Consider the following 19,397-nt stretch of genomic DNA (forward strand, 5'->3'; position numbering starts at 1 on the left):
TTAATAGTTTTGTTTATTTTTTAAATTGATATTTTAAAATTTTAGTCCTTTTGCAAATATTTACTGCTTTTTAAAACTGGGTTTAAATATCTGATTTTTATATTTTCTTCTTTTGAACTCTGTTTTATGTTTATGTATACTGTATTATCATTGTTCCTACTCATTTTTGTCTCACCCATTTGGTGAGACTTATTTTTTTAGAAAGGCAAAATGATTAAAAAGTAGAAATAAGCCTTTTGTTTGTGTTAACTTTGTCTTGGAGAAATGTTAGCAATTAAATTACATTTATCATTATCTGCCAAAAAATTTTTCCTTTCTTAATGAATTTTTGTTGTTTGTTTGTTTTTTTGTTTTGGGTTCTTTTTAGGTTGTGGTTTTTATGGCCAGATGATACCCTGAAGAATAAGAGGTGTAGGAACAAGTGTGGTTGTCTCGGGGGCTGTAGATTCTTTGGTGGCACAGTGACAGGCCTAGATTTCTTCAAACTTGAAGAGTTGACACCTTCCAGTAGCTCTGCATTTTCAAGTACGAGTGCAGAGTCTGATATGTATTATGGACAGTCCCTGCTACAGCCTGGAGAATGGATTATTACTAAAGAAATTCCCAAAATTGTTGATGGTAAGAAAATGTGTTATTTTGTCACCTGTGTGTGCTAATCTTTTATTACCTTCATCCCTGTACTGTTCTTCCAAGGGAAGTTCACTGTTAACTTTGTTCAACTCAGTTTTTTTGAGCAGCCCTATGGATGGGGTTCAGTATAATCCACCTTTGTTTTGCAGGTGCCAAATAAAATGAGTGAATTCTTCAGTTACACAAGGCAAAAAAAGTAGATCTAGTATTCATATCTCCTGTTGTTAACTTGTTGATTTTTCCTATCTAAGACTATTCTCAATGTTTCCTTACGTATCATTATTTTCCTGTAATCTAGCTTCCAGACATATACTTAGAAATGGCTGTGCTTCAAGGTAACAGTTGATTTACTAGCTTACTTTTGAAGGCAGGCTTATCAATAGTAACATTTATACTATTGTTCCCCATGTTACGAACTTCTTTTGCAAAATATTTTTTCACGATTATTTTCATTATCACTGAAATTGAACGTGTCAGCAAGATAAATCTGGTCTTCCCTTAGAGCCTCTAAAATAACTTTGTAAATATGTTAGTTTGATATAAGCAATGAATGGAGGCTTTAAATGTATTAGATTTACGCTTATGTAGTGGCTTTCCTCTAAAGACTTGAAAAACGGATTTTCCTTTGGGTTTCTTAGTTTTTTTGTTCCTACAATTAAGGGCATTATTTACTGCTGAAGTTGCCATGCTGTAAAGAAGTGAAATATAGAAAAGTCTTGATAATTCACCAATATCTAGTCTTTCTTCCTTGATCCTTTTGAAAACATTAGCTTTGCCTTTTGTTAGTAAACAAAGAAAGATAGGAAATAAATAGTTTTAGCTTTAAGAGTTTATCAGATCGAGTTTCCGTATATAAGGAGCTCTTAGGGGAAAGAGCTGTGTTTGCTAGATTCCTGTTTAAATGATTTTTTTACTGACTATTAATATGTAAACATGAATATGTTGTTTTAAGGGTGTTTTCCTAGAATAACAGCAGATTATCTAAAATAATAGCAAATACCAAACTTTCAGCCATTTACGTAAGAATGATGCTAAATAAAGTTTAACTCAGCTGGCATTTACGTAAGAATGATGCTAAATAAAGTTTAACTCAGCTGCCTTCTTACAATATTATTTTCTCACATTGAATAATGTTGGTTTTAAAGGCTTTCACAGACATTTTCTCATTTAAACCCCACAGCTATGTGAGGTGGATATTAACCATTTTATAGCGAGGAAACTGAGGCTCATCACTGAGGCTGCTTTGCACAAAGTCATCCAGCCAAGTGTATGGCTTAGTAAAAATGAGAATCAGGGCCATCAGAGCTACTTTGGTTCTCTTTCTGCTGTACTACAGTTGGCACTAATTATAAAGACTTGACTTGATTTTCTGATCTTCAATTCAAAAATTTAACCATTGCAAATTCAAGAAAGAAAATCTACAGGACGTTTACACGTAATGGAAAAGATAGGGGAGAAAATGGTAGATCCTCTAACACTGAGGAGAGCAAAGCTTATTATGATTCTTATAATGTACAATAGGAAGTGTCTATAACTCTTGATGATTCTCTCAGTAGTGAATTGTAATTGCTAAATTGTCTTAAGTTTCTTGTCCAGGAAGGATCAGAATTAACCCCTACATAAGTATCTGACTTTCTGACTGTTGAGTCTGCCAGTAACTAAGTATAGATGTTGTACAGTGTCAGAATAGAATCAAGGAAGACGTATTGGTAGAACAAGGATTTCCTTGGAAAGTCAATGAACACTAGTTTCCTATCACTTAGAAGTGAATCAAACCCATTTTACTTTTGACTTTTGCTGCTCTAATTTTTATATTTGTGTTAGTAGAAGCAAATAATATTACTCATATTCTAAGTTCTTAAGTCTTCTTACCTCTTAAATTCAATCAAGAACTGCATTCTGTTCGGGTAGATGTTTTTTGCTGGCAGGTTCCCTTGCTTGGGTATCACAGAGGTAGCTCAGAGTGTGAATGTGGGTAGTTGGGTGGGAGTTATTTTTTGGATCTAGGCAGCTATAGAACTCTTCTTTTATTCTCCTCACCCCCCCCCCCCCCACTTTCCAGATTTATATAACATATCACAATGTTTTTCTAAAACTCTGAAACAGTGGAGCTTCACTCTACTCTGGCTATATAATCATTTATTCATTCAAAAAAAAATTTATAGAGTGCTTTCTGTGTGCCAAGCATTGTTCTAGATGCTTAGAAGTACATCAGTGAGTGAAAAGTGATGCAATCCCTACATCACCGAACTTATATCTTATGTGTATGGCGGGGGGAAAGTTGCCATATTCTTAAAAAATATTGATGCCATGAAAGATAAAATAAGGCTGAGGAACTGTTCAGTTAAAGAAGATAGGACAACCAAATATAGTAATGTATGATCCTAGATTGGATCCTGTACTAGAGGGGGCAAAAGTGCTTTAAATGACATTATTGGGTCAATTGAAAAAATTGAAAAACACATGGTAGATTAGTTTCAAGTATTGTATCAGTATTAAACTTACTAAAGTTGATAACCATGCAGTGGTTATGTCTTACTACTGTTGCTAGGAAATACACTTTTAAGTGCCTAGGATAAAAGGCCACAGTGTCTACAGCTTACTCTCAGATGGTTCAAAGAGTGCTGTGTATGTTATATTATAATGAGCAAAATGGGGCAAAATGTTTAAAATAGGTAAATATGAGTAAAAGATATATGGTGTTCTTTGTACTATTCTTGAAAGTTTTCTGTGAGTTGAAAATTTTCAAATGAAAGGTTAAAAAAAAAGAATGAAAAAAACATCACTGTCCATGGACTCTGGATCTATACCTATGTAGACATATTTCTGTAGTGTTTAGCATATTGCTATGTGAAATTAAGTCCTTGAATTTTAAAAAGATGTCTATATGTAAAAACGGAATTAAAAATTAAGTTTTCCTAATTTTTATCATTTGTTTTTGAATTTTTTGTGTTCACTTAATCCACTTTTTTGTTTGTTCAGGTAACGTGAAAAGGAAAGAATGGGAAGGCAAGTCAATGGGAATAGAAGTAGAGAGAAAAACTCAACACCTTAGTCTTCAAGTACCATTACGATCTCATAGTTCATCCTCTTCCTCAGAAGAGAATAGTAGTTCTAGTGCTGCACAACCTTTATTGGCAGGTGAAAAGGAAAGCCCTTCTTCTGTTGCTGATGACCATTTGGTTCAAAAACAGTTCCTGCATGGTACGAAAAGAGATGATGGCCAAGTAAGGTTAGTATTCAGTTAGTTTTAGAACCTAATCATAAGATTATAGTTGCTTAAAATTAAGGCAAGAAAAACTTCTTCTTTACCACTCCTCCTACTTTAGAAAATTTTTTTTCTCTACCTGACATATTGTTAAATAATATTTGTTTGCTGTTGTTTTTTCAATTATAAAAGTAATACCTATATACTTATTCCAATATTGGCAAAACACAGAAAAGTATTATGAAAATAAGTGTTTCTTATAATCCCAGCCCTCAGAGTGAACCATTCTTAACATTTGGATATTATATTTCCAGTGCAGTGGATAATTTTTTGGTCTTCCTTGGCTACACCCTTCTTGAAATGCTCTTTCCTCTTGGCCTGATAGCCCATTTCCCATTTCTCTCCCACCTTTTTGGCTTTTCCTTCTTAGTGTCCATTACCGTGTCCTCCATGCTTTTCTCCCTTTATTCTTTCTCTCTCTCCTATAGCCAGCTGTTTGTTAAATGTTATCCCTTAAAACTCTGTTCTGTTCTGCACCTTTTATCCACTTATTCTATATATTTTCTCAGACAGTCTCAATAAATGCTTCAATTATGGTCTGTAGCCAACATATTTTAAATGTAAAGCTCTAGCTAAGGTCCCATAAACCCACTTTGTCCCCATTATCCCCCTACATTCTTTGTATTTCCATTTGGATTTTTCCTGGAGAGCTCAAACATGACGTTATGTCTGTCATTCTTAACTTGTTCTGCCTCAGTAAATGGCACTACTACATCTGTTACTGAAGTTAGAAATATTGGGGTTTTCCATGACTACTTCTCTTTCAGTCACTCTCATTTAATCAGAGACCCTTGATATATTTTGTTGGACAAGCTTTTTTTCTTTTAAATATACAGTTTTGTTGAGCTATAGTCACATACCCTACAGTCATCCACAGTGCACAATCAGTTATTCACAGTACCATCATATAGTTGTGTGTTAATCACCAGAATCAATTTTTGAACAGTTTCCTTATTCCAAAAGAAATAAAAGTAAAAAACACCTAAAACATTCCATCCTCCCCATCCCACCCTATTTTTCATTTAGTTTTTGTCCCCATTTTCTGCTCATCTGTCATACACTGGATAAAGGAGTGTGAGCCACCAGTTACACCATGTAAGCTACATAGTTATGCAATCAACTTCAAGAATCAAGGCTACTGAGTTGCAGTTTGACAGTTTCAGGTATTTTATTCTAGCTCTTCCAATACACTAACAACTAAAGAGGAATATCTGTATAGCACATAAGAATGCCCTCCAGAATGACCTTTTGACTCTATTTGAAATCTGTCAGCCACTGAAACTTTATTTTGTTTCATTTCACTTCCCCTTTTTGGTCAAGAAGATTTTCTTAATCCCACATGCTGGGTCCAGGCTTATCCCTGGACAAGCTTTTAAAGGATGTGAAGTAAAACCTTATGAGTGTAATTGTTTCCATGGATTGTGGATATAAGATTATTCTCTGGTTAAAGTTTTATTGTGTTGTAAGCTGCCTCAAATTCTTTTGGAACTATGTGGGCTAATGAACACATACTGTGCTTTTTTGTTACTTTATATAAATATCATTTTGTAAACTTTTAGATTTTGCTTTATTTGGACAATAAATGGTTAAAAATACTAAAAAGATTTTATAGGTCCTGTTTATGCTTAGAGTAAATTGTATGATTACAGAAGTGATAATAGCTTTACTTTCTGTTTTAGTGTTCTTACAGAAGTTTCAGGAAACAGTCCCGTGTCTCCTAATACTCAGGATAAGTCAGTAGGTCAGTCTCCTCTTAGATCTCCCTTGAAACGACAAGCGTCTGTGTGTTCCACCCGACTTGGAAGTACCAAGAGCCTTACTGCTGCTTTTTATGGGGACAAGCAGCCTGTTACAGTTGGCGTTCAGTTTAGTAGTGATGTCTCTCGAAGTGATGAGAATGTATTAGACTCACCAAAGCAGAGAAGGAGTTTCGGTTCATTCCCATACACACCATCAGCAGACTCTAATTCATTTCATCAGTATCGATCAATGGATTCCAGCATGTCAATGGCTGATAGTGAAGCCTACTTTTCTGCAGCCGAAGAATTTGAGCCCATTAGCAGTGATGAAGGCCCTGGAACTTACCCAGGTAGAAAAAAGAAAAAAAAGCAGACCCAGCAGATTGACTACAGTAGGGGTTCCATATATCACAGTGTAGAAGGACCACTTACTGGCCATGGAGAAAGCAGTCAGGATCCCCGAACTCTGCCATTCAAAGCTCATCCTTCCCAGGCTTCATTTGTTTCTGCATTAGGTGGAGAAGATGACCTTATAGAACATCTGTATATTGTAGAAGGCGAGAAAACAGTAGAGAGTGAACAGATTACTTCTCAGCAACCTGTGATGAATTGTTATCAGACTTACCTTACTCAGTTCCAGGTGATTAATTGGTCAGTTAAGCACCCAGCCAACAAAAGAACCTCTAAGTCCTCATTGCATCGTCCCCTCGATCTGGATACACCAACCAGTGAAGAAAGTTCATCGTCATTTGAACAGCTTTCTGTTCCAACTTTTAAGGTATAAAGTAGACCATTAACTTCCACTGATACAATTATTTTGGATAATAGATTTTTAGGAAGTTTTCAAAATTACTGTCATTTTAGTTATCTTTCTGAAAGATAGTATTTCTGAAGTCATGGCTTCATATATTACAGTAAGTCTCAGGGTTATTGATGAGTATTATAAATTGAAGTGTATCAAATTGAAGAATAGTTGAAGACTTGATTGTCACAATGATGATCTGATTAACATATAATGTGTTGACATTTTACTCCAAGATTAGGATCAAGTCTTTCTCTCTGTAACTTCATATTTTCTGTATCTTAAAAATAAATTTTTAAAGTTGTTTTTAATAGTTCTGCTACTCCATAGCCATGCCTGTGCAAATCCAATTCCACTCACTTGCCATTTGAAATTTTATTATTTACTATCAGTGTGGTTATCGTCTATTTCTGTAATATATTGTGTAAATGACTTTTTAGGAAACCTGAAAATATAAAATGTGTCAAAGTAAATATAGTGATAGTAGCCAATATGAAAACTCTATTTGTAAAATTATGAATTATAAGAGAATTTTTTTATGATAAAAACCAAAATTAGGCATATAAAATCTTATGGATCTGATTAAAAATATGCAAGAATATTATGTGGTATATACATACGTATACATATTTCAGGTGTCTAAATTGTATTTATTCAGTCATTCTTTATTCAAATATGTATTATATACAATTGTATGCCAGGCATTTGATGCACAGTGGTGAAGGAAACAGGCATGGCACATACAGTCTTAAGGGAGAGAGAAAGACAATTAATAGGTAAATAGATAAGTATATGCTTACAAATTAATATGTCTTATGAAGATAATCAAAGGCTGCTGGGCTAGAGAATAACAGGATGGCAGGGCTAGTAGACTGTATTGACATATAAGTTCTGTCTGAGCAGGTTATATTTAAGCTGAAACTCGAAAGAAGGGGTGTAACTGAGGATGGTAGTTGCTGGGGGCACTGTGTTACAGACACAGAAATCAGCCTGTGCTAAAGTCCTAAAGTGGGGAAGAGACCAATGAGCCTAAAGCATAGTAAGTGAATGGGGAGAGAGTTGCTCATGTTGAGGATGGAGACCTAAACAAGGGCCAGATCATTCAGGACCTAGAGACCATTGGACCAGGAGGTAGAATTTTATTTTAATTTCATTGGGAAATTCTGGAGGCTTTAAGGAAATATGATGTGTTCTCATGTCCTATGGCTGGCTACTAAGTGGAAGTGAATTGTCAAGAGAGATGATCACTTAGGAGTCTCTTGCAGCAATCTGTGTAAGAGATGACGAGTCCTTGGACTTAAGACATAGCGATAATGATGGAGATGGGTAAATTGTGTTGACTATCCTTACAGATCTATGTAGGTGTTTGAGTACATATTGAAGTATAGGTTTGAGTATATATTGAAGTAAGAAGAAATAGTAGTAGTACTTAGATTGTACCCATTTCATATCTTACTTAAGGTAAATTGTCCATGTCAAGATTCTAAAATATTCTGCTTTTCCATGTGGAAATATGTTGACATATGAATTTTCCAATATAAAATTTAATGGTATCACTGGATGTGCAGCATAGTAACTGAAAGATTAGAATTATTTTAATATTACTTTTCAATGAATCTACTTTGATTAGGCAGTCAAATCTTTGGAAAAGATAGGTCATGGAGTTCCTGTCTTTAAACAGTTTCAAAAGTAGAACAAAGGAGGTAATGACTAGCATTTATAACAGTTCAATTTGGCTGTTCAAGTACATCATTTATTTTATTTGTTATGTTTTGGATATAAAAAGATGAATTTAAAAAGAAACTCTAGAGGAAAGACATTTGAAGCACTTGCTTTTAAACTTTAATTGTAGTCTTTTACTCTCATTCTTTAACCCTCACGACCATGCCCTGCCATTTGTTGGAAGAAACAGAAAATGAAATTGCCTATTGACTATTTTCTATGATTTTCTCTATTTGTCAGATATTTATATTGAATATATCAAAATCACGTTAACCAGGTAATTTGGTACCTGGTAGATATCATAAAATTAGAGAAATAATTAATATTAAGATTCTAGACCATATGTAATGTTTTATGTTATAGGTTATCAAACAGGGACTCACAGCTAATTCTTTGCTAGACAGAGGCATGCAACTTTCAGGATCAACTTTAAAGTAAGTAAAAATGACATACTTAAAAAGTTTAAAGTCAGTCTTTCTTGACTGACATGAAATACATAGAGTTTTTTGTTTTTGTTTTTGTTTTTGTTTTTTTAAGCATAGCCTTGACTTGAAGACTAAATCACCCAGAATAATTTAGCTCTTTTTTTCTATAATGGCTTTGACTACATTTAAATAGTCAGTAGTAGTTCTGTTAGACATACTGGGCAAGCTATAACTTGGCATATCAAAACTTGTGACTAACAAGAATTCAGTATTATACTTTCCGTATTTTGGAAAAGCTCCATCAAGTAAATATATCAAACAAATCTTTTTTTTTTTCATTCTATGCATTAGCCATCTTTGGTCACTTTTCATTTTAGTGCATTCTTTGATCTGTCTTTGAAAAGTATTTTGGGAATAAAATGTTTAGTTAATTCTATGAAATTATTAGTTGAAATAAATGTAGGTTTAAGTGGTCACCAACATCTATTATTTGTCATGGTATATGCTTTGCTTATGAAATTATATAGTACACCGTATACTCCTCTCGAAAAGAAAGCCATTGATAACACAGATGATGAAACATTAACAGAGGAGTGGACCTTGGATCAACCAGTCTGTCAGACCAGGACAACAGCCATAGTTGAAGTAAAAGGAACTGTTGATATTGTTCTGACTCCTCTGGTGGCTGAAGCTTTAGACAGGTATTAATTTTGTCTAAAAATATAGCTATTATTTTTAAAATGATAAATATGTTCATTTAGAAGAATATTAATGGTGGCAATTTTGATTGAATAAAAAAGTATGTTTAAAAAGGTCTATGTTTAAGTTAGCTTATGTTTTTTCAGCCTAAAGTAATTATATTACAATATATTTTCTATTTTTGCTTTTGAAGTGATGAACAAAATGATCAAACACCCTGTAACTAGCTGTTATGTTTTGCATTTTTACTACTAGCTACCTAATGAAAGGAAAAAGGGGAAGTAATAGATGCTTTGTCCTGCAAGGAGCTTATAGTCTATCTAGGGAGACTACATGAAAAAAATCCAAAGATAACAAAGTACGGAGTTGAGTGGTAAATACTGAGTGCTAAAGGAGTTCAGATGAAAAGGAGTTTAGTGGGGACAAATAGAAGTCTTGCTTTTACTGCAAAGATACAGTTTTCTATGATAATTTATACTGCAAACATTCTTATGTCATACTATATAAGACTTAATACAAATAAGTAGAATGAAAAATGTAGGAACTCGTCTTGAGGAGACTGTAAAAGAAAAGAACTTTGCCCAATCTGGAATGCTTTATCAGGATGGTAGAGGGGGAAGATAACATCCCAGGAATGTTTCTCTCATATAATTTCTAAAAAGGTGGCTTAGGCATTCTCCTACCAGTATTGAAGAATTGTTGTAAATATCCAAATAATGTTAAATTTCATTGGTATGTTTAGATAAACTAGATCATACTGGTAAAGGGATATTTAAGTTTTTCAGTAACTGTTTTTTCTTTCCTCAGATATATTGAAGCAATGGTTCATTGTGTTAATACCCGACATCCAGCTACAATTGTAGATGATCTTCATGCCAAAGTTCTCAGGGAGGCTGTCCAAAATAGCAAGACTACCTTCTCAGAAAATGTAAGAATTTTTTATTTAATGGCCATGGCAAATTATGAGTATTCTTCATGTGTACACAATGTTCAGATTTGAAAAACTTGAATGTGTCAAAAGTTTATTAGCAAGTTAAATTGAAATACATGGGCATGTTCTAAATAGTCTTTATGTGTTATTGGCTGCATAAAAGATAGCATATGTAATTATACTATGGATTAAATAATAGTACAAATATTTTTTAAAATGTAGCTTTCTTTTTTCTTTTATTTTGAAAGTAGGTTAATTCCAAGAATTTGCTTTCTAAGAAAGCAAAGCTGTTACTATTTTTGACTCTCCTCTATGATTAGCTTGTATCATAATAATATTTTTTTTCATAATATCAAAATATATTTTATTCTGGACCTCTTTCAGATCTGATTCAAATTACAGTTGTCAAAGCAATACAATGAAGGGAAACTGCAACAACAATAACAACAAAAAAATGTGCCTAAGAAGGATAAAAGGGTCATTGGGAACAAATCATTGTGATGTGGAACCAAAATACATCATAAGTATAATTAGCATGGTCCAGGACAGCATCTATATCAGTCTTCCTTACACAATAATCATGAAAACTGAACAATAAAAGTTCTCTAACGTGCAAAAAACTGTCATGGGCTGGTTTACACTTTTACAACAGTTTTAAAGTTAATTGGATAACTAAAGAAATGATACAGACATTTTAATGCAGTGCTATAGGTAGGCTCACAGAATTAGACCCAAAGGATTTGTAGAAATCAAAATGAAAACATTAGAGCTACAAAGTCAAAGTCAGGAAAGAAGGAAATTACTTCTGTATTCAGGGATTACAGTGCTACAAAATGCAATCTATGTGTTTGTTTTTACTGAGATGCAAAAGTACATCAGACTAAATACAACATGCAGAATGTTTTCCTGAACTTATCCAGAAACTTAAAAAAAAAAAAAATCATGAAACCGTTTACTAGGAAAAAACATGTCCTAGTTATTCACCCTGCTTCAACACTGTCAACATAAAAGCAGAAATAAAGAATGCTATTAATACCTCAGAACTGCTGATATGACATGAAATTTCTAAATCAGTGTATTAAAAAAGTGAACACTTCCTCTTCTTTTTCCTCTTGTCTACATTTAACTAGAGTGATGTTTAAAAAAAAATTTTTGATATTGAATGTGACACTTCAGAGCTACTACTAGAGGGAGGAGTAATTCATAACTTCCCTACCCTCGTTCCATCCCTGCTGATTCAGGAAAGGAAACAAAACAAAGCAAAACACAGGTTCCCTGGTAGATTTGCTGTGGTTCCCCAATATGTTGGCATTTGCTGCAATGCCACAATGTTGGTCCATCGAAAATAGTTATCTGTGGAAACTGTCAACAGTAATTCACCATATGCAAGTACCATCCTCAGCATGCAAGAATAAACACAGATTCTGTAGAAACGAACTATGTGCTTAAGAAACTGAAAATTTTTCTGAAAAGAGTAAATAGCAGTGCATTTGAGATTTATTTTTCTGCTTATCTAGTAAACCTTGTTATTTTTGCTCATGGAAGGATGGTCATTTGTGATCTCTTTAGCAAAAATGCATACTCCTCTTCACGCTTGTACTCAATAATAGTTTAAATTACTCTCATCAAAACCATTCTGCATAAACAGTGCCTTAAAAATACCACTATCTCATTAAATCTAATTAGACAGAAAAGTTTAAGTAAAAAGGAGTGCTTTATAGGTTAAGTGAAAAAGTACAAAACTTTGGCCTTTCTTTTGACACTTCTATATGTCAAAAAGCAAAAAAACCTTCATGTATTCCATCTACTGATTACTTTTTGCACCATAATTTGATTTTTACACCACAAAAGGAGGCACTTTCAGTATCTGTAAAAGGTGTATAATTCTAAAACATACTTTTCTGAGGAATAATTAAAGCAGAATTGGGGTATCATAATAATTTTGAGATTATTTCTTGTTGCCTAAATGAATGAAGTTTCTGCCCCCTAGTGTGTGCTGTTCTACTCATGCTGTGGTTCTAGTTAGTCAAGCCAGTTGCTTAGGAATTGTATCCTGGTGCTTTTCTGGTGATTCTCCATTTGACTTTTAAATTTATGTGGCTCATATTTGGACTGGGGACCAGAGAAGAGGTTAAAAAGTGAGGCTGATTATTTTTAGTGAACCAGTTAGTCAAAGTATATTGGAAATGTGAGAGGTAGTTAGCTGAGTGCAAATAAAAATAAATTTGAAAATTTTTCCAGCCAACAAGGAGCCTATTTTCAGAAACCAGGTCTGCCTCAAGTTAGTTGAATTTAACGATCCTAAAAAATGCCTGTAATTCTTATTACCATTTTTTTCTGACTGTTTCTCTTTAGGCTAATTTCAATTTAATATGTATTACTTTCTCTCAACACTGACACTATCAGAATATTCCCTAGCTTTTTAAAGTTTGGACTTTAATATTGGGGTGCTAAACCACATGCTGCTGGCACAAAGATAGCCATAGAGGGTCCTGTGAGAAAGTTGTTGCAGATGATATGGAAATCATGAAAAGTCTGTGAAATAATTCTACTTTCTGTCTTTTTAGTTATCTTCCAAACAAGATGTTAGAGCTACAAAAACAGAGCATCCTCCCATAGGAACTACTAATCCAGGGCAAGCACAGACAAATCTTATAGCAAAGCAAGACAATGTAACAATTAAAGGTCTTCAGGCTAATGTTAGCATACCGAAGGTAATAGTTTAATATTTTTTAAAGTTTTTGTGAGAGGAGAACATTTTGGAAATTTTATCCTCTGTATTTACTAAACTGAATGGTGGTGGAACACTTTGTAATATCAATGAAAGTAAGTTTTTCCTTTGATGTAAGAAGTAAACTACTTAAGCAGAGTACTGGATAATATTTAGCAAAATGTCCCACACCCCTCTAGTAAGAATCTTAATTGTGATTATTATTTCATGAGAGTCTATATATGCTTTGTCTTCATTACTTTCAGACATATTGATCCGGCATTTCCAACTGTTTTTTCTTTTTCTTGTATACTTTATGAAGAAGTGATAACTTTTCATTTTTTTCAATTCTGACATTGTGACATTTTGTACGCTAGGTGAATTTATGTTTGTTACAAGCCTCTGTGGAAGAATCACCAACTACAGTTCCTAGTCGAAGTGTGACTCATGTTTCCCTCGTAGCTTTATGTTTTGATAGAATTGCTACACAAGTTCGTATGAACAGGTAAGAAAGATTTTATTAATTTGAGCCATGAGTATTTTGATGGATGTAAAAGCAAGTCTTGAACATCTTTTTAATGTTTCTGGAAATTCTAATGTTGAAACTCATAACTGCTATTGGATTTTCAGATTTTTATAGTTTAGCAAAGTAGCTTTTTAAAAGCTTGTGCTGTTTTTATTCATAACATTTTTCTATAAACATTGAAGAATTTGTTGGTCTTGTTTTAATTAAAAGTGCGGAATGGTTTTTAAAAATATAAACTGCTCATCAGTTAAATGTTTTTAATAAACTATATTATTTAAATGTTAAACCTCATACTTTTTTTCTTCTTTCATAAAGAGGTGTGGTTGAAGAGACTTCAAATAATGCAGAACCTGGTAGAACATCAAATTTTGATAGATATGTCCATGCCACTAAGATGCAGCCTCAGTCATCTGGCTCTCTCAGATCAAATGCTGGAGCAGAAAAAGGCAAGGAAATTGCAGCCAAGTTAAATATTCATCGAATTCATGGTCAACTTAGGGGTCTTGATACAACAGGTAGGATTCTAAAACAAGTATGTTTTCTTTGACATGTATAAATATAAGAGGTTTTTGCAAAAAGAAAGAAGGAAAGATGATTTTTTTCCTTTGAGTATTGCCACACATTCGAGTATTCCAAAAGAAAGAGAAAAGTAGTTCTACATAGATTGAACACATAGTATTTGCTTATTACTCATAGTCTATGCAGAATAGAAGGTAAATTTTGGTAAGAAAATAAATAGTATGATCCCAAATTAGGAACTGTTTTTTATCTCCCATCTGTTTTCTTCATGGTACCTACTTTTCATCATAGAACAGAGAGAATGTGACCTTGACAGTCTTTCTTTCTTTTTCAATTGTTGTTTTTAAAACTTCGTTTAAAATAATTAATTGCAATATTAATCATGAACCGATGTAGTCAAGTCAGTAAACTATAGAAGCAACAGTAAGAGTGATAGGCATGGCCTTTTCACTTAAGATCCCTGGCAAGGTAAAAGAGAAAAGTAGAGATGCTTCCCATTACAATTTTTTTACTTTATTCAATGCTATTCTTATTTAAAGACTTAAATGTTCTCAGAATGTCAGGGATTTAATCCAGATAAAATTGAGTCTGTTAGTCTTATTTGAGATGATTGCTATTCTAAAAATCTTTTTGGGGGAAAAGTGCCCAAGCCTGTATTATTTACTATTTATCTCTAGCAGCCGCAGTGTTAGACATGTAACAAGTGCGCAATTCTTAGCTGAAGGAATAAATGATTTCCTTGATTTGCTCACTGTTTTCTGTGATTTGAGGCTTCCATGATTTCTGTTTGCATTTTGGGTCTCTGTAACTGCTGTGACTTTTAATGTGTATTTCACTATTCTTGAGTTTGAGGTTAAAGCATTTGACCTGAAGATTCCAAGTAAAAAGACTCTTTGTGACTACCTGGTATCTGTAGCCCTAAATCTGGGGCAAGATACAGTGACTTGAGTATAAAAAGAATTTTCTCAGTTATGCAGTTTGCACTAGTAATCAGTTTGTATTTGGGTGTTGTACAGTTCATAAGCAATAACTTTCATAATTTTGAAAGACATATCATCAAAGGCAAAACTTCCATTGAAATTCCAAGGTGGACATTTGTCTAAAAATGTAGGAAGAAAGAGATATAAATGTCTTTGTTTTTATGTACATAAGTTATCTGTGAAAGGTCAGTAATCTAATGATCTTTGTTATCTATGGAGAGGGCAACTGGGTGGCTGGGGATGGGGTTAGAGGCTTTCATTGTATACCCTTTGATACTTTTTGGAACTTTGTTCTATGTGACAGTATTATATTTTCAAGAAATTTAAATAAAATTCAAGTTAAGCCCTAACCTTACACCATGAAACAGAATCAATTTGTGGGATTAAAGACTTAAATATAAAAAGAACAAAATTATAGGAAGTATACAGGTGAATATCTACTCTCTGATCACCGAAGACTTTCTAATCATAAATGCAAAGTATGGTATTATTTATATAGCTATTGAAATAATATCTTTTGAGGAATTTTTAATGACCTGAGGGAAATATCATGGTTTACTGTTAAATGAAAATGGGAATCAAAGTGGGGTTTTCAAAATGATCTCTAAAGGGATAAAAGGAAATTTATTTCAAATATAAATAGAAGTTACCTCTGGGTTATAAAATTACATGTAACTTGTGTCTTCTTTTTCCTTTTCTATACTTTTCTGTATTCATTAGCTATTATCTGAGAAAGAAATGGGAAAAAAAATAAGATAAAATAAAAACCTTTCTCAGGCAATCAAGATGTTGGTTTCCTTATTGCATCTATAAGCATTGGAATAATGATGATTTCTATGATGGATTCTAGTTATATAAAATATGTTAGCATGCAGCAGTCTTACTAAAAGCTATAATTTACCTAGAGAATAATGTTTTTTTCCCTAAGGCTGAGTAATTTAAATATTTTTTTACATTGTAAAATGATGAGAAAGTATTTAAAACTAGTTTTACCATGAAGCTAAATTATTCAGGAGTTTTGTAACTTTAGATTTTTTGAGTACCCTAATTATCTTTCTGAAATAAACTCATATTACCTTTGGGCAAGTATTTCCTAATTATGAAACCTTCTTTTCTCTCTTTTTCTTCAACACTTTAAGAAGCTTAAGGTACTTTTTAAATAGTAAGACTGTAGGCAGCATTGTTTCAAAAGTTGGTTCATTTGTTTATTTAATTTTATTTTTCTGTCTTTTCCATAGAATGCTAAACTCTTCTTTTTAAGACAACCACTATGCCAAATGTTTAATTTTTAAAAATAAATCTCTGTCCTTAAAAATGGTCATTTTGTTCTCTTTTGGTAATAGACATTGGGACTTGTATCATCACTGCTATTCCGTTTGAGAAGTCCAAAGTTTTATTTACTCTTGAAGAACTGGATGAGTTTACTTTTGTAGATGAAACTGATCAGCAAGCTGTTCCTGATGTAACTCGAATAGGTCCCAGCCAAGAAAAATGGGGTTGGATAATGTTTGAATGTGGACTTGAAAATCTAACCATAAAAGGTAACCTTTTTTGTTGTTCTTTTTAAGTTACTGCCTAAGTAGGGTGCAAATTGGTCCCACATTGCTGAAGTGTTTTGAACAAAGAAATGTCTAAGGGTATTCCCTTACCATGACTTTCAGTACCCTGAATCATATTCAAGCAGAAAGTGTGGTTCCTGGGATTATTTACCAAGGTTTGTTACCCTATCCCACTTGTGTAAGTGGAACTTTCCCTTCATTGTTTGATTCAGTCACGGCATCCAGAAAATAACAAACCTCAATTCCTGAACAAAACAATTTGTAATTCAGAAAAAAATTCCTGAATAAAATACGGAGTCACCCAGTCTTTGGAAGTTTGCGTCTTTAAAACTTGGAACCTTGGTTAGTAGAACTTTGTCAGGTAGGATGAAAGCACTGTAAATCTTTTTTTCCAGTGGAAAAGTTGACTTACAAGTATATTTGTTTTTCTTTTAAGTTACTGAGTATTATTTTAAAACAGAAAGGTTCAATTGTGCATAAGAACTTTATGTTTAGTCATATATAATTGTAGTTGCATATGCCTGCAGTTCCATACCTGATAATGCAATGAGACATCATTTTGATAGATAAGGGCAAAATCTTGGTGAGAAAGAAAAACAATTATCTTTGAGATTTTATGCAGATATTGTAGAGTACAATGTTGAGACATTTATCCACTATTTTCACTAAATAAATTCCTTCATTTTTATAGGAGGAAGACAGTCTGGTGCTGTTTTATATAATTCTTTTGGAGTAATGGGTAAAGCTAATGTCGCAGAACGGGGTGGAGTGCTGACATCCAATAATTCTTCTGATTCTCCAACCGGCAGTGGCTACAATACTGATGTCTCTGATGATAATCTTCCTTGTGACCGAATAAGTCCTTCCTCAGACTTAAATGGCAATTCTGTTTCAGATGAACAGGTTGGTGAATTTCTAATAATAATTATACTAAAGTATAATTTCTGAAATTTAGATCCCATATCATAGATATAGTTTTATCTAAGTTCACAGTACCAAACATAATATCTTGCTCATATGAGGCATTTAATAAATACTTATGGAATTAATAGAACTTAAGAAAAATAGACTGTTTTTATGTCACTTGAAGGATTTTTAACAGAATTCATTTTTTAAAAAAATAATTAGTTTGTTGGTATTTCATGTAAGTATTAAATATTTTTGGCAGTATCTTATTTCAATGAGTGCTGAAGAAAACTTACATGCAATTCGATTGTTTTTATTATGGTGGAAGTTCATGGTGTTGAGTACAGTAACAGTAGCAACAAAAATACTCAAAATTCCAGATTACAGAATAAATGTGCATTAACCAGTTGGTGGCCTTGGGCAAGTTACTTACCCTCTTCTAAGTTTCTTCACCTGAATTTCTTTAAGGAGTATGGTAATGATACTGACTTCTAGAGTTGTGAAGATTACAGGAACCAATACTTAACTTAGTGCCTGGCACCTAGTAAGAACTTAGTAAATGTTCTTAAACACACATCCATGTATCCACTTTTTAAAAAATTTGAGCAGTTGTATGTTTACAGAAAAATAAGACAGAAAGTACAGAGTTCTCATATACCACCCCCCCCATCCAGTTTCACTATTAATAACACTTTGCATTAGCAGAGTACTTTTGTTACAGTTGAGGAAACAATATTATTATAATTATTCTAGCAATTGTCCATAGTTTACATTAGGGTTCATTCTATATTTGTTTGTTTTATGGTGGTAACATATATACAACATAAATTTGTCCATTTTACAAGCATACACTTGGTCATTTTGAAAATTAGACCTATAAAAGAGGAAAGAAAAACGTCTCCAGAGATACTAACTTTTAATTAAGAGATGTCATTGTTATCCAATATTCATTGGTCTGTTCTCCTCTGAACCCTAGGATCTGATGGATATCTTAAAGAACATTTATTTTTGTGTGGATGCATACTTTAAGAGTTTAATCACAGTTTTCTTATGGGGTCTCTGGAAGTGTTTTTGGGTATTGGGGGAAAATAACTGTTCACTGGGAAGAGCCTAGCTGTACTTCCCCTATCCTTCACTTTCTAAAATACTTGACAGAGTCTTGTTCTTGATCTCTCTGATCTTACTCTACTTGCTGGAAGTCCTCCTTGAATTCTCTAACCTTACTTTCTTTGGGTTCTCTGATTTCTCTGACTTTTTCAGATTATTTCCTTATGCAGTTTCTCTCTCCTTAAATGTGGGTATTCTCCCCAGGTTCTGCTCTCAGCTCTTCTCTCATTTCCTAGGCTAGTTCCATAATCTGATGACATGTCTCTTCCCCAAAGGCCTTTAGCACCAACTCTTCACCTGCTCCAAAACTGTATTTCCAGTGGTCTTTTAGACATCATCATTTGGATGTGCCATAGGGACCATACATTCAGTCAGTCTAAAATCAATTTATTATTATTTTGCTTAGACCTATGGCTCCACCTGCATTTTCCTTCTAAGCTAATAGCTACACCATTCACTTAAGCTAGTATCTCAAAATTAGCTCTTCTTTTCCCATATACCTGATATAGCCAGCTGGTAACCGATTTCTACTATTTCTATTTCTGACCTATCTCTTGTATTCAGTCTCTTTGTTTCTATTCCATCCTCTGCCACACCTTAGCATCTTATCCTCTCTTAGTTTTTTTGTTTGTTTGTTTTTTTGAAAGTCTGAACCTACTAGTCCATCTTCTACATCATTCCCAAAGATGTTCGAAGGTAAATTTGTTCATGTTATTCCCCCTTGCTTAAACAGTAAAGATCAAATTCCTTAGCATTGTCATGGAAGGCCCCTCATGACCAGGCCCCAGCCTTTCTTCCCTGTTTCACTTCTCTATATTCCCCTTTCCTAAAGCTTATATTCCCCAGAGTATCACAGTCAGTATAATATGTCATG

General features: G+C 33.4%; 1 protein-coding gene across 8 annotated transcripts in view; it reads left to right on the forward strand.

The window, feature by feature from the left end:
- The window catches only part of KIAA1109 (KIAA1109 ortholog), a 236,371-nt gene that overhangs the window by 93,028 nt on the left and 123,946 nt on the right, over window positions 1-19,397 (forward strand). For all 8 annotated transcript variants that reach the window (XM_037830586.1, XM_037830590.1, XM_037830591.1 and 5 more), the window contains exons 27-37: window positions 368-618; window positions 3,613-3,862; window positions 5,578-6,415; window positions 8,525-8,595; window positions 9,114-9,287; window positions 10,093-10,213; window positions 12,784-12,930; window positions 13,304-13,431; window positions 13,768-13,967; window positions 16,295-16,492; window positions 17,202-17,413. In XM_037830586.1, coding sequence (XP_037686514.1) covers window positions 368-618; window positions 3,613-3,862; window positions 5,578-6,415; window positions 8,525-8,595; window positions 9,114-9,287; window positions 10,093-10,213; window positions 12,784-12,930; window positions 13,304-13,431; window positions 13,768-13,967; window positions 16,295-16,492; window positions 17,202-17,413 — 2,590 coding nt within the window. The remainder of the gene's footprint in view (window positions 1-367; window positions 619-3,612; window positions 3,863-5,577; window positions 6,416-8,524; window positions 8,596-9,113; window positions 9,288-10,092; window positions 10,214-12,783; window positions 12,931-13,303; window positions 13,432-13,767; window positions 13,968-16,294; window positions 16,493-17,201; window positions 17,414-19,397) is intronic.

The sequence above is a fragment of the Choloepus didactylus genome, chromosome 3 (genome assembly GCF_015220235.1).
Source record: "Choloepus didactylus isolate mChoDid1 chromosome 3, mChoDid1.pri, whole genome shotgun sequence".
Lineage (NCBI taxonomy): Eukaryota > Metazoa > Chordata > Mammalia > Pilosa > Megalonychidae > Choloepus > Choloepus didactylus.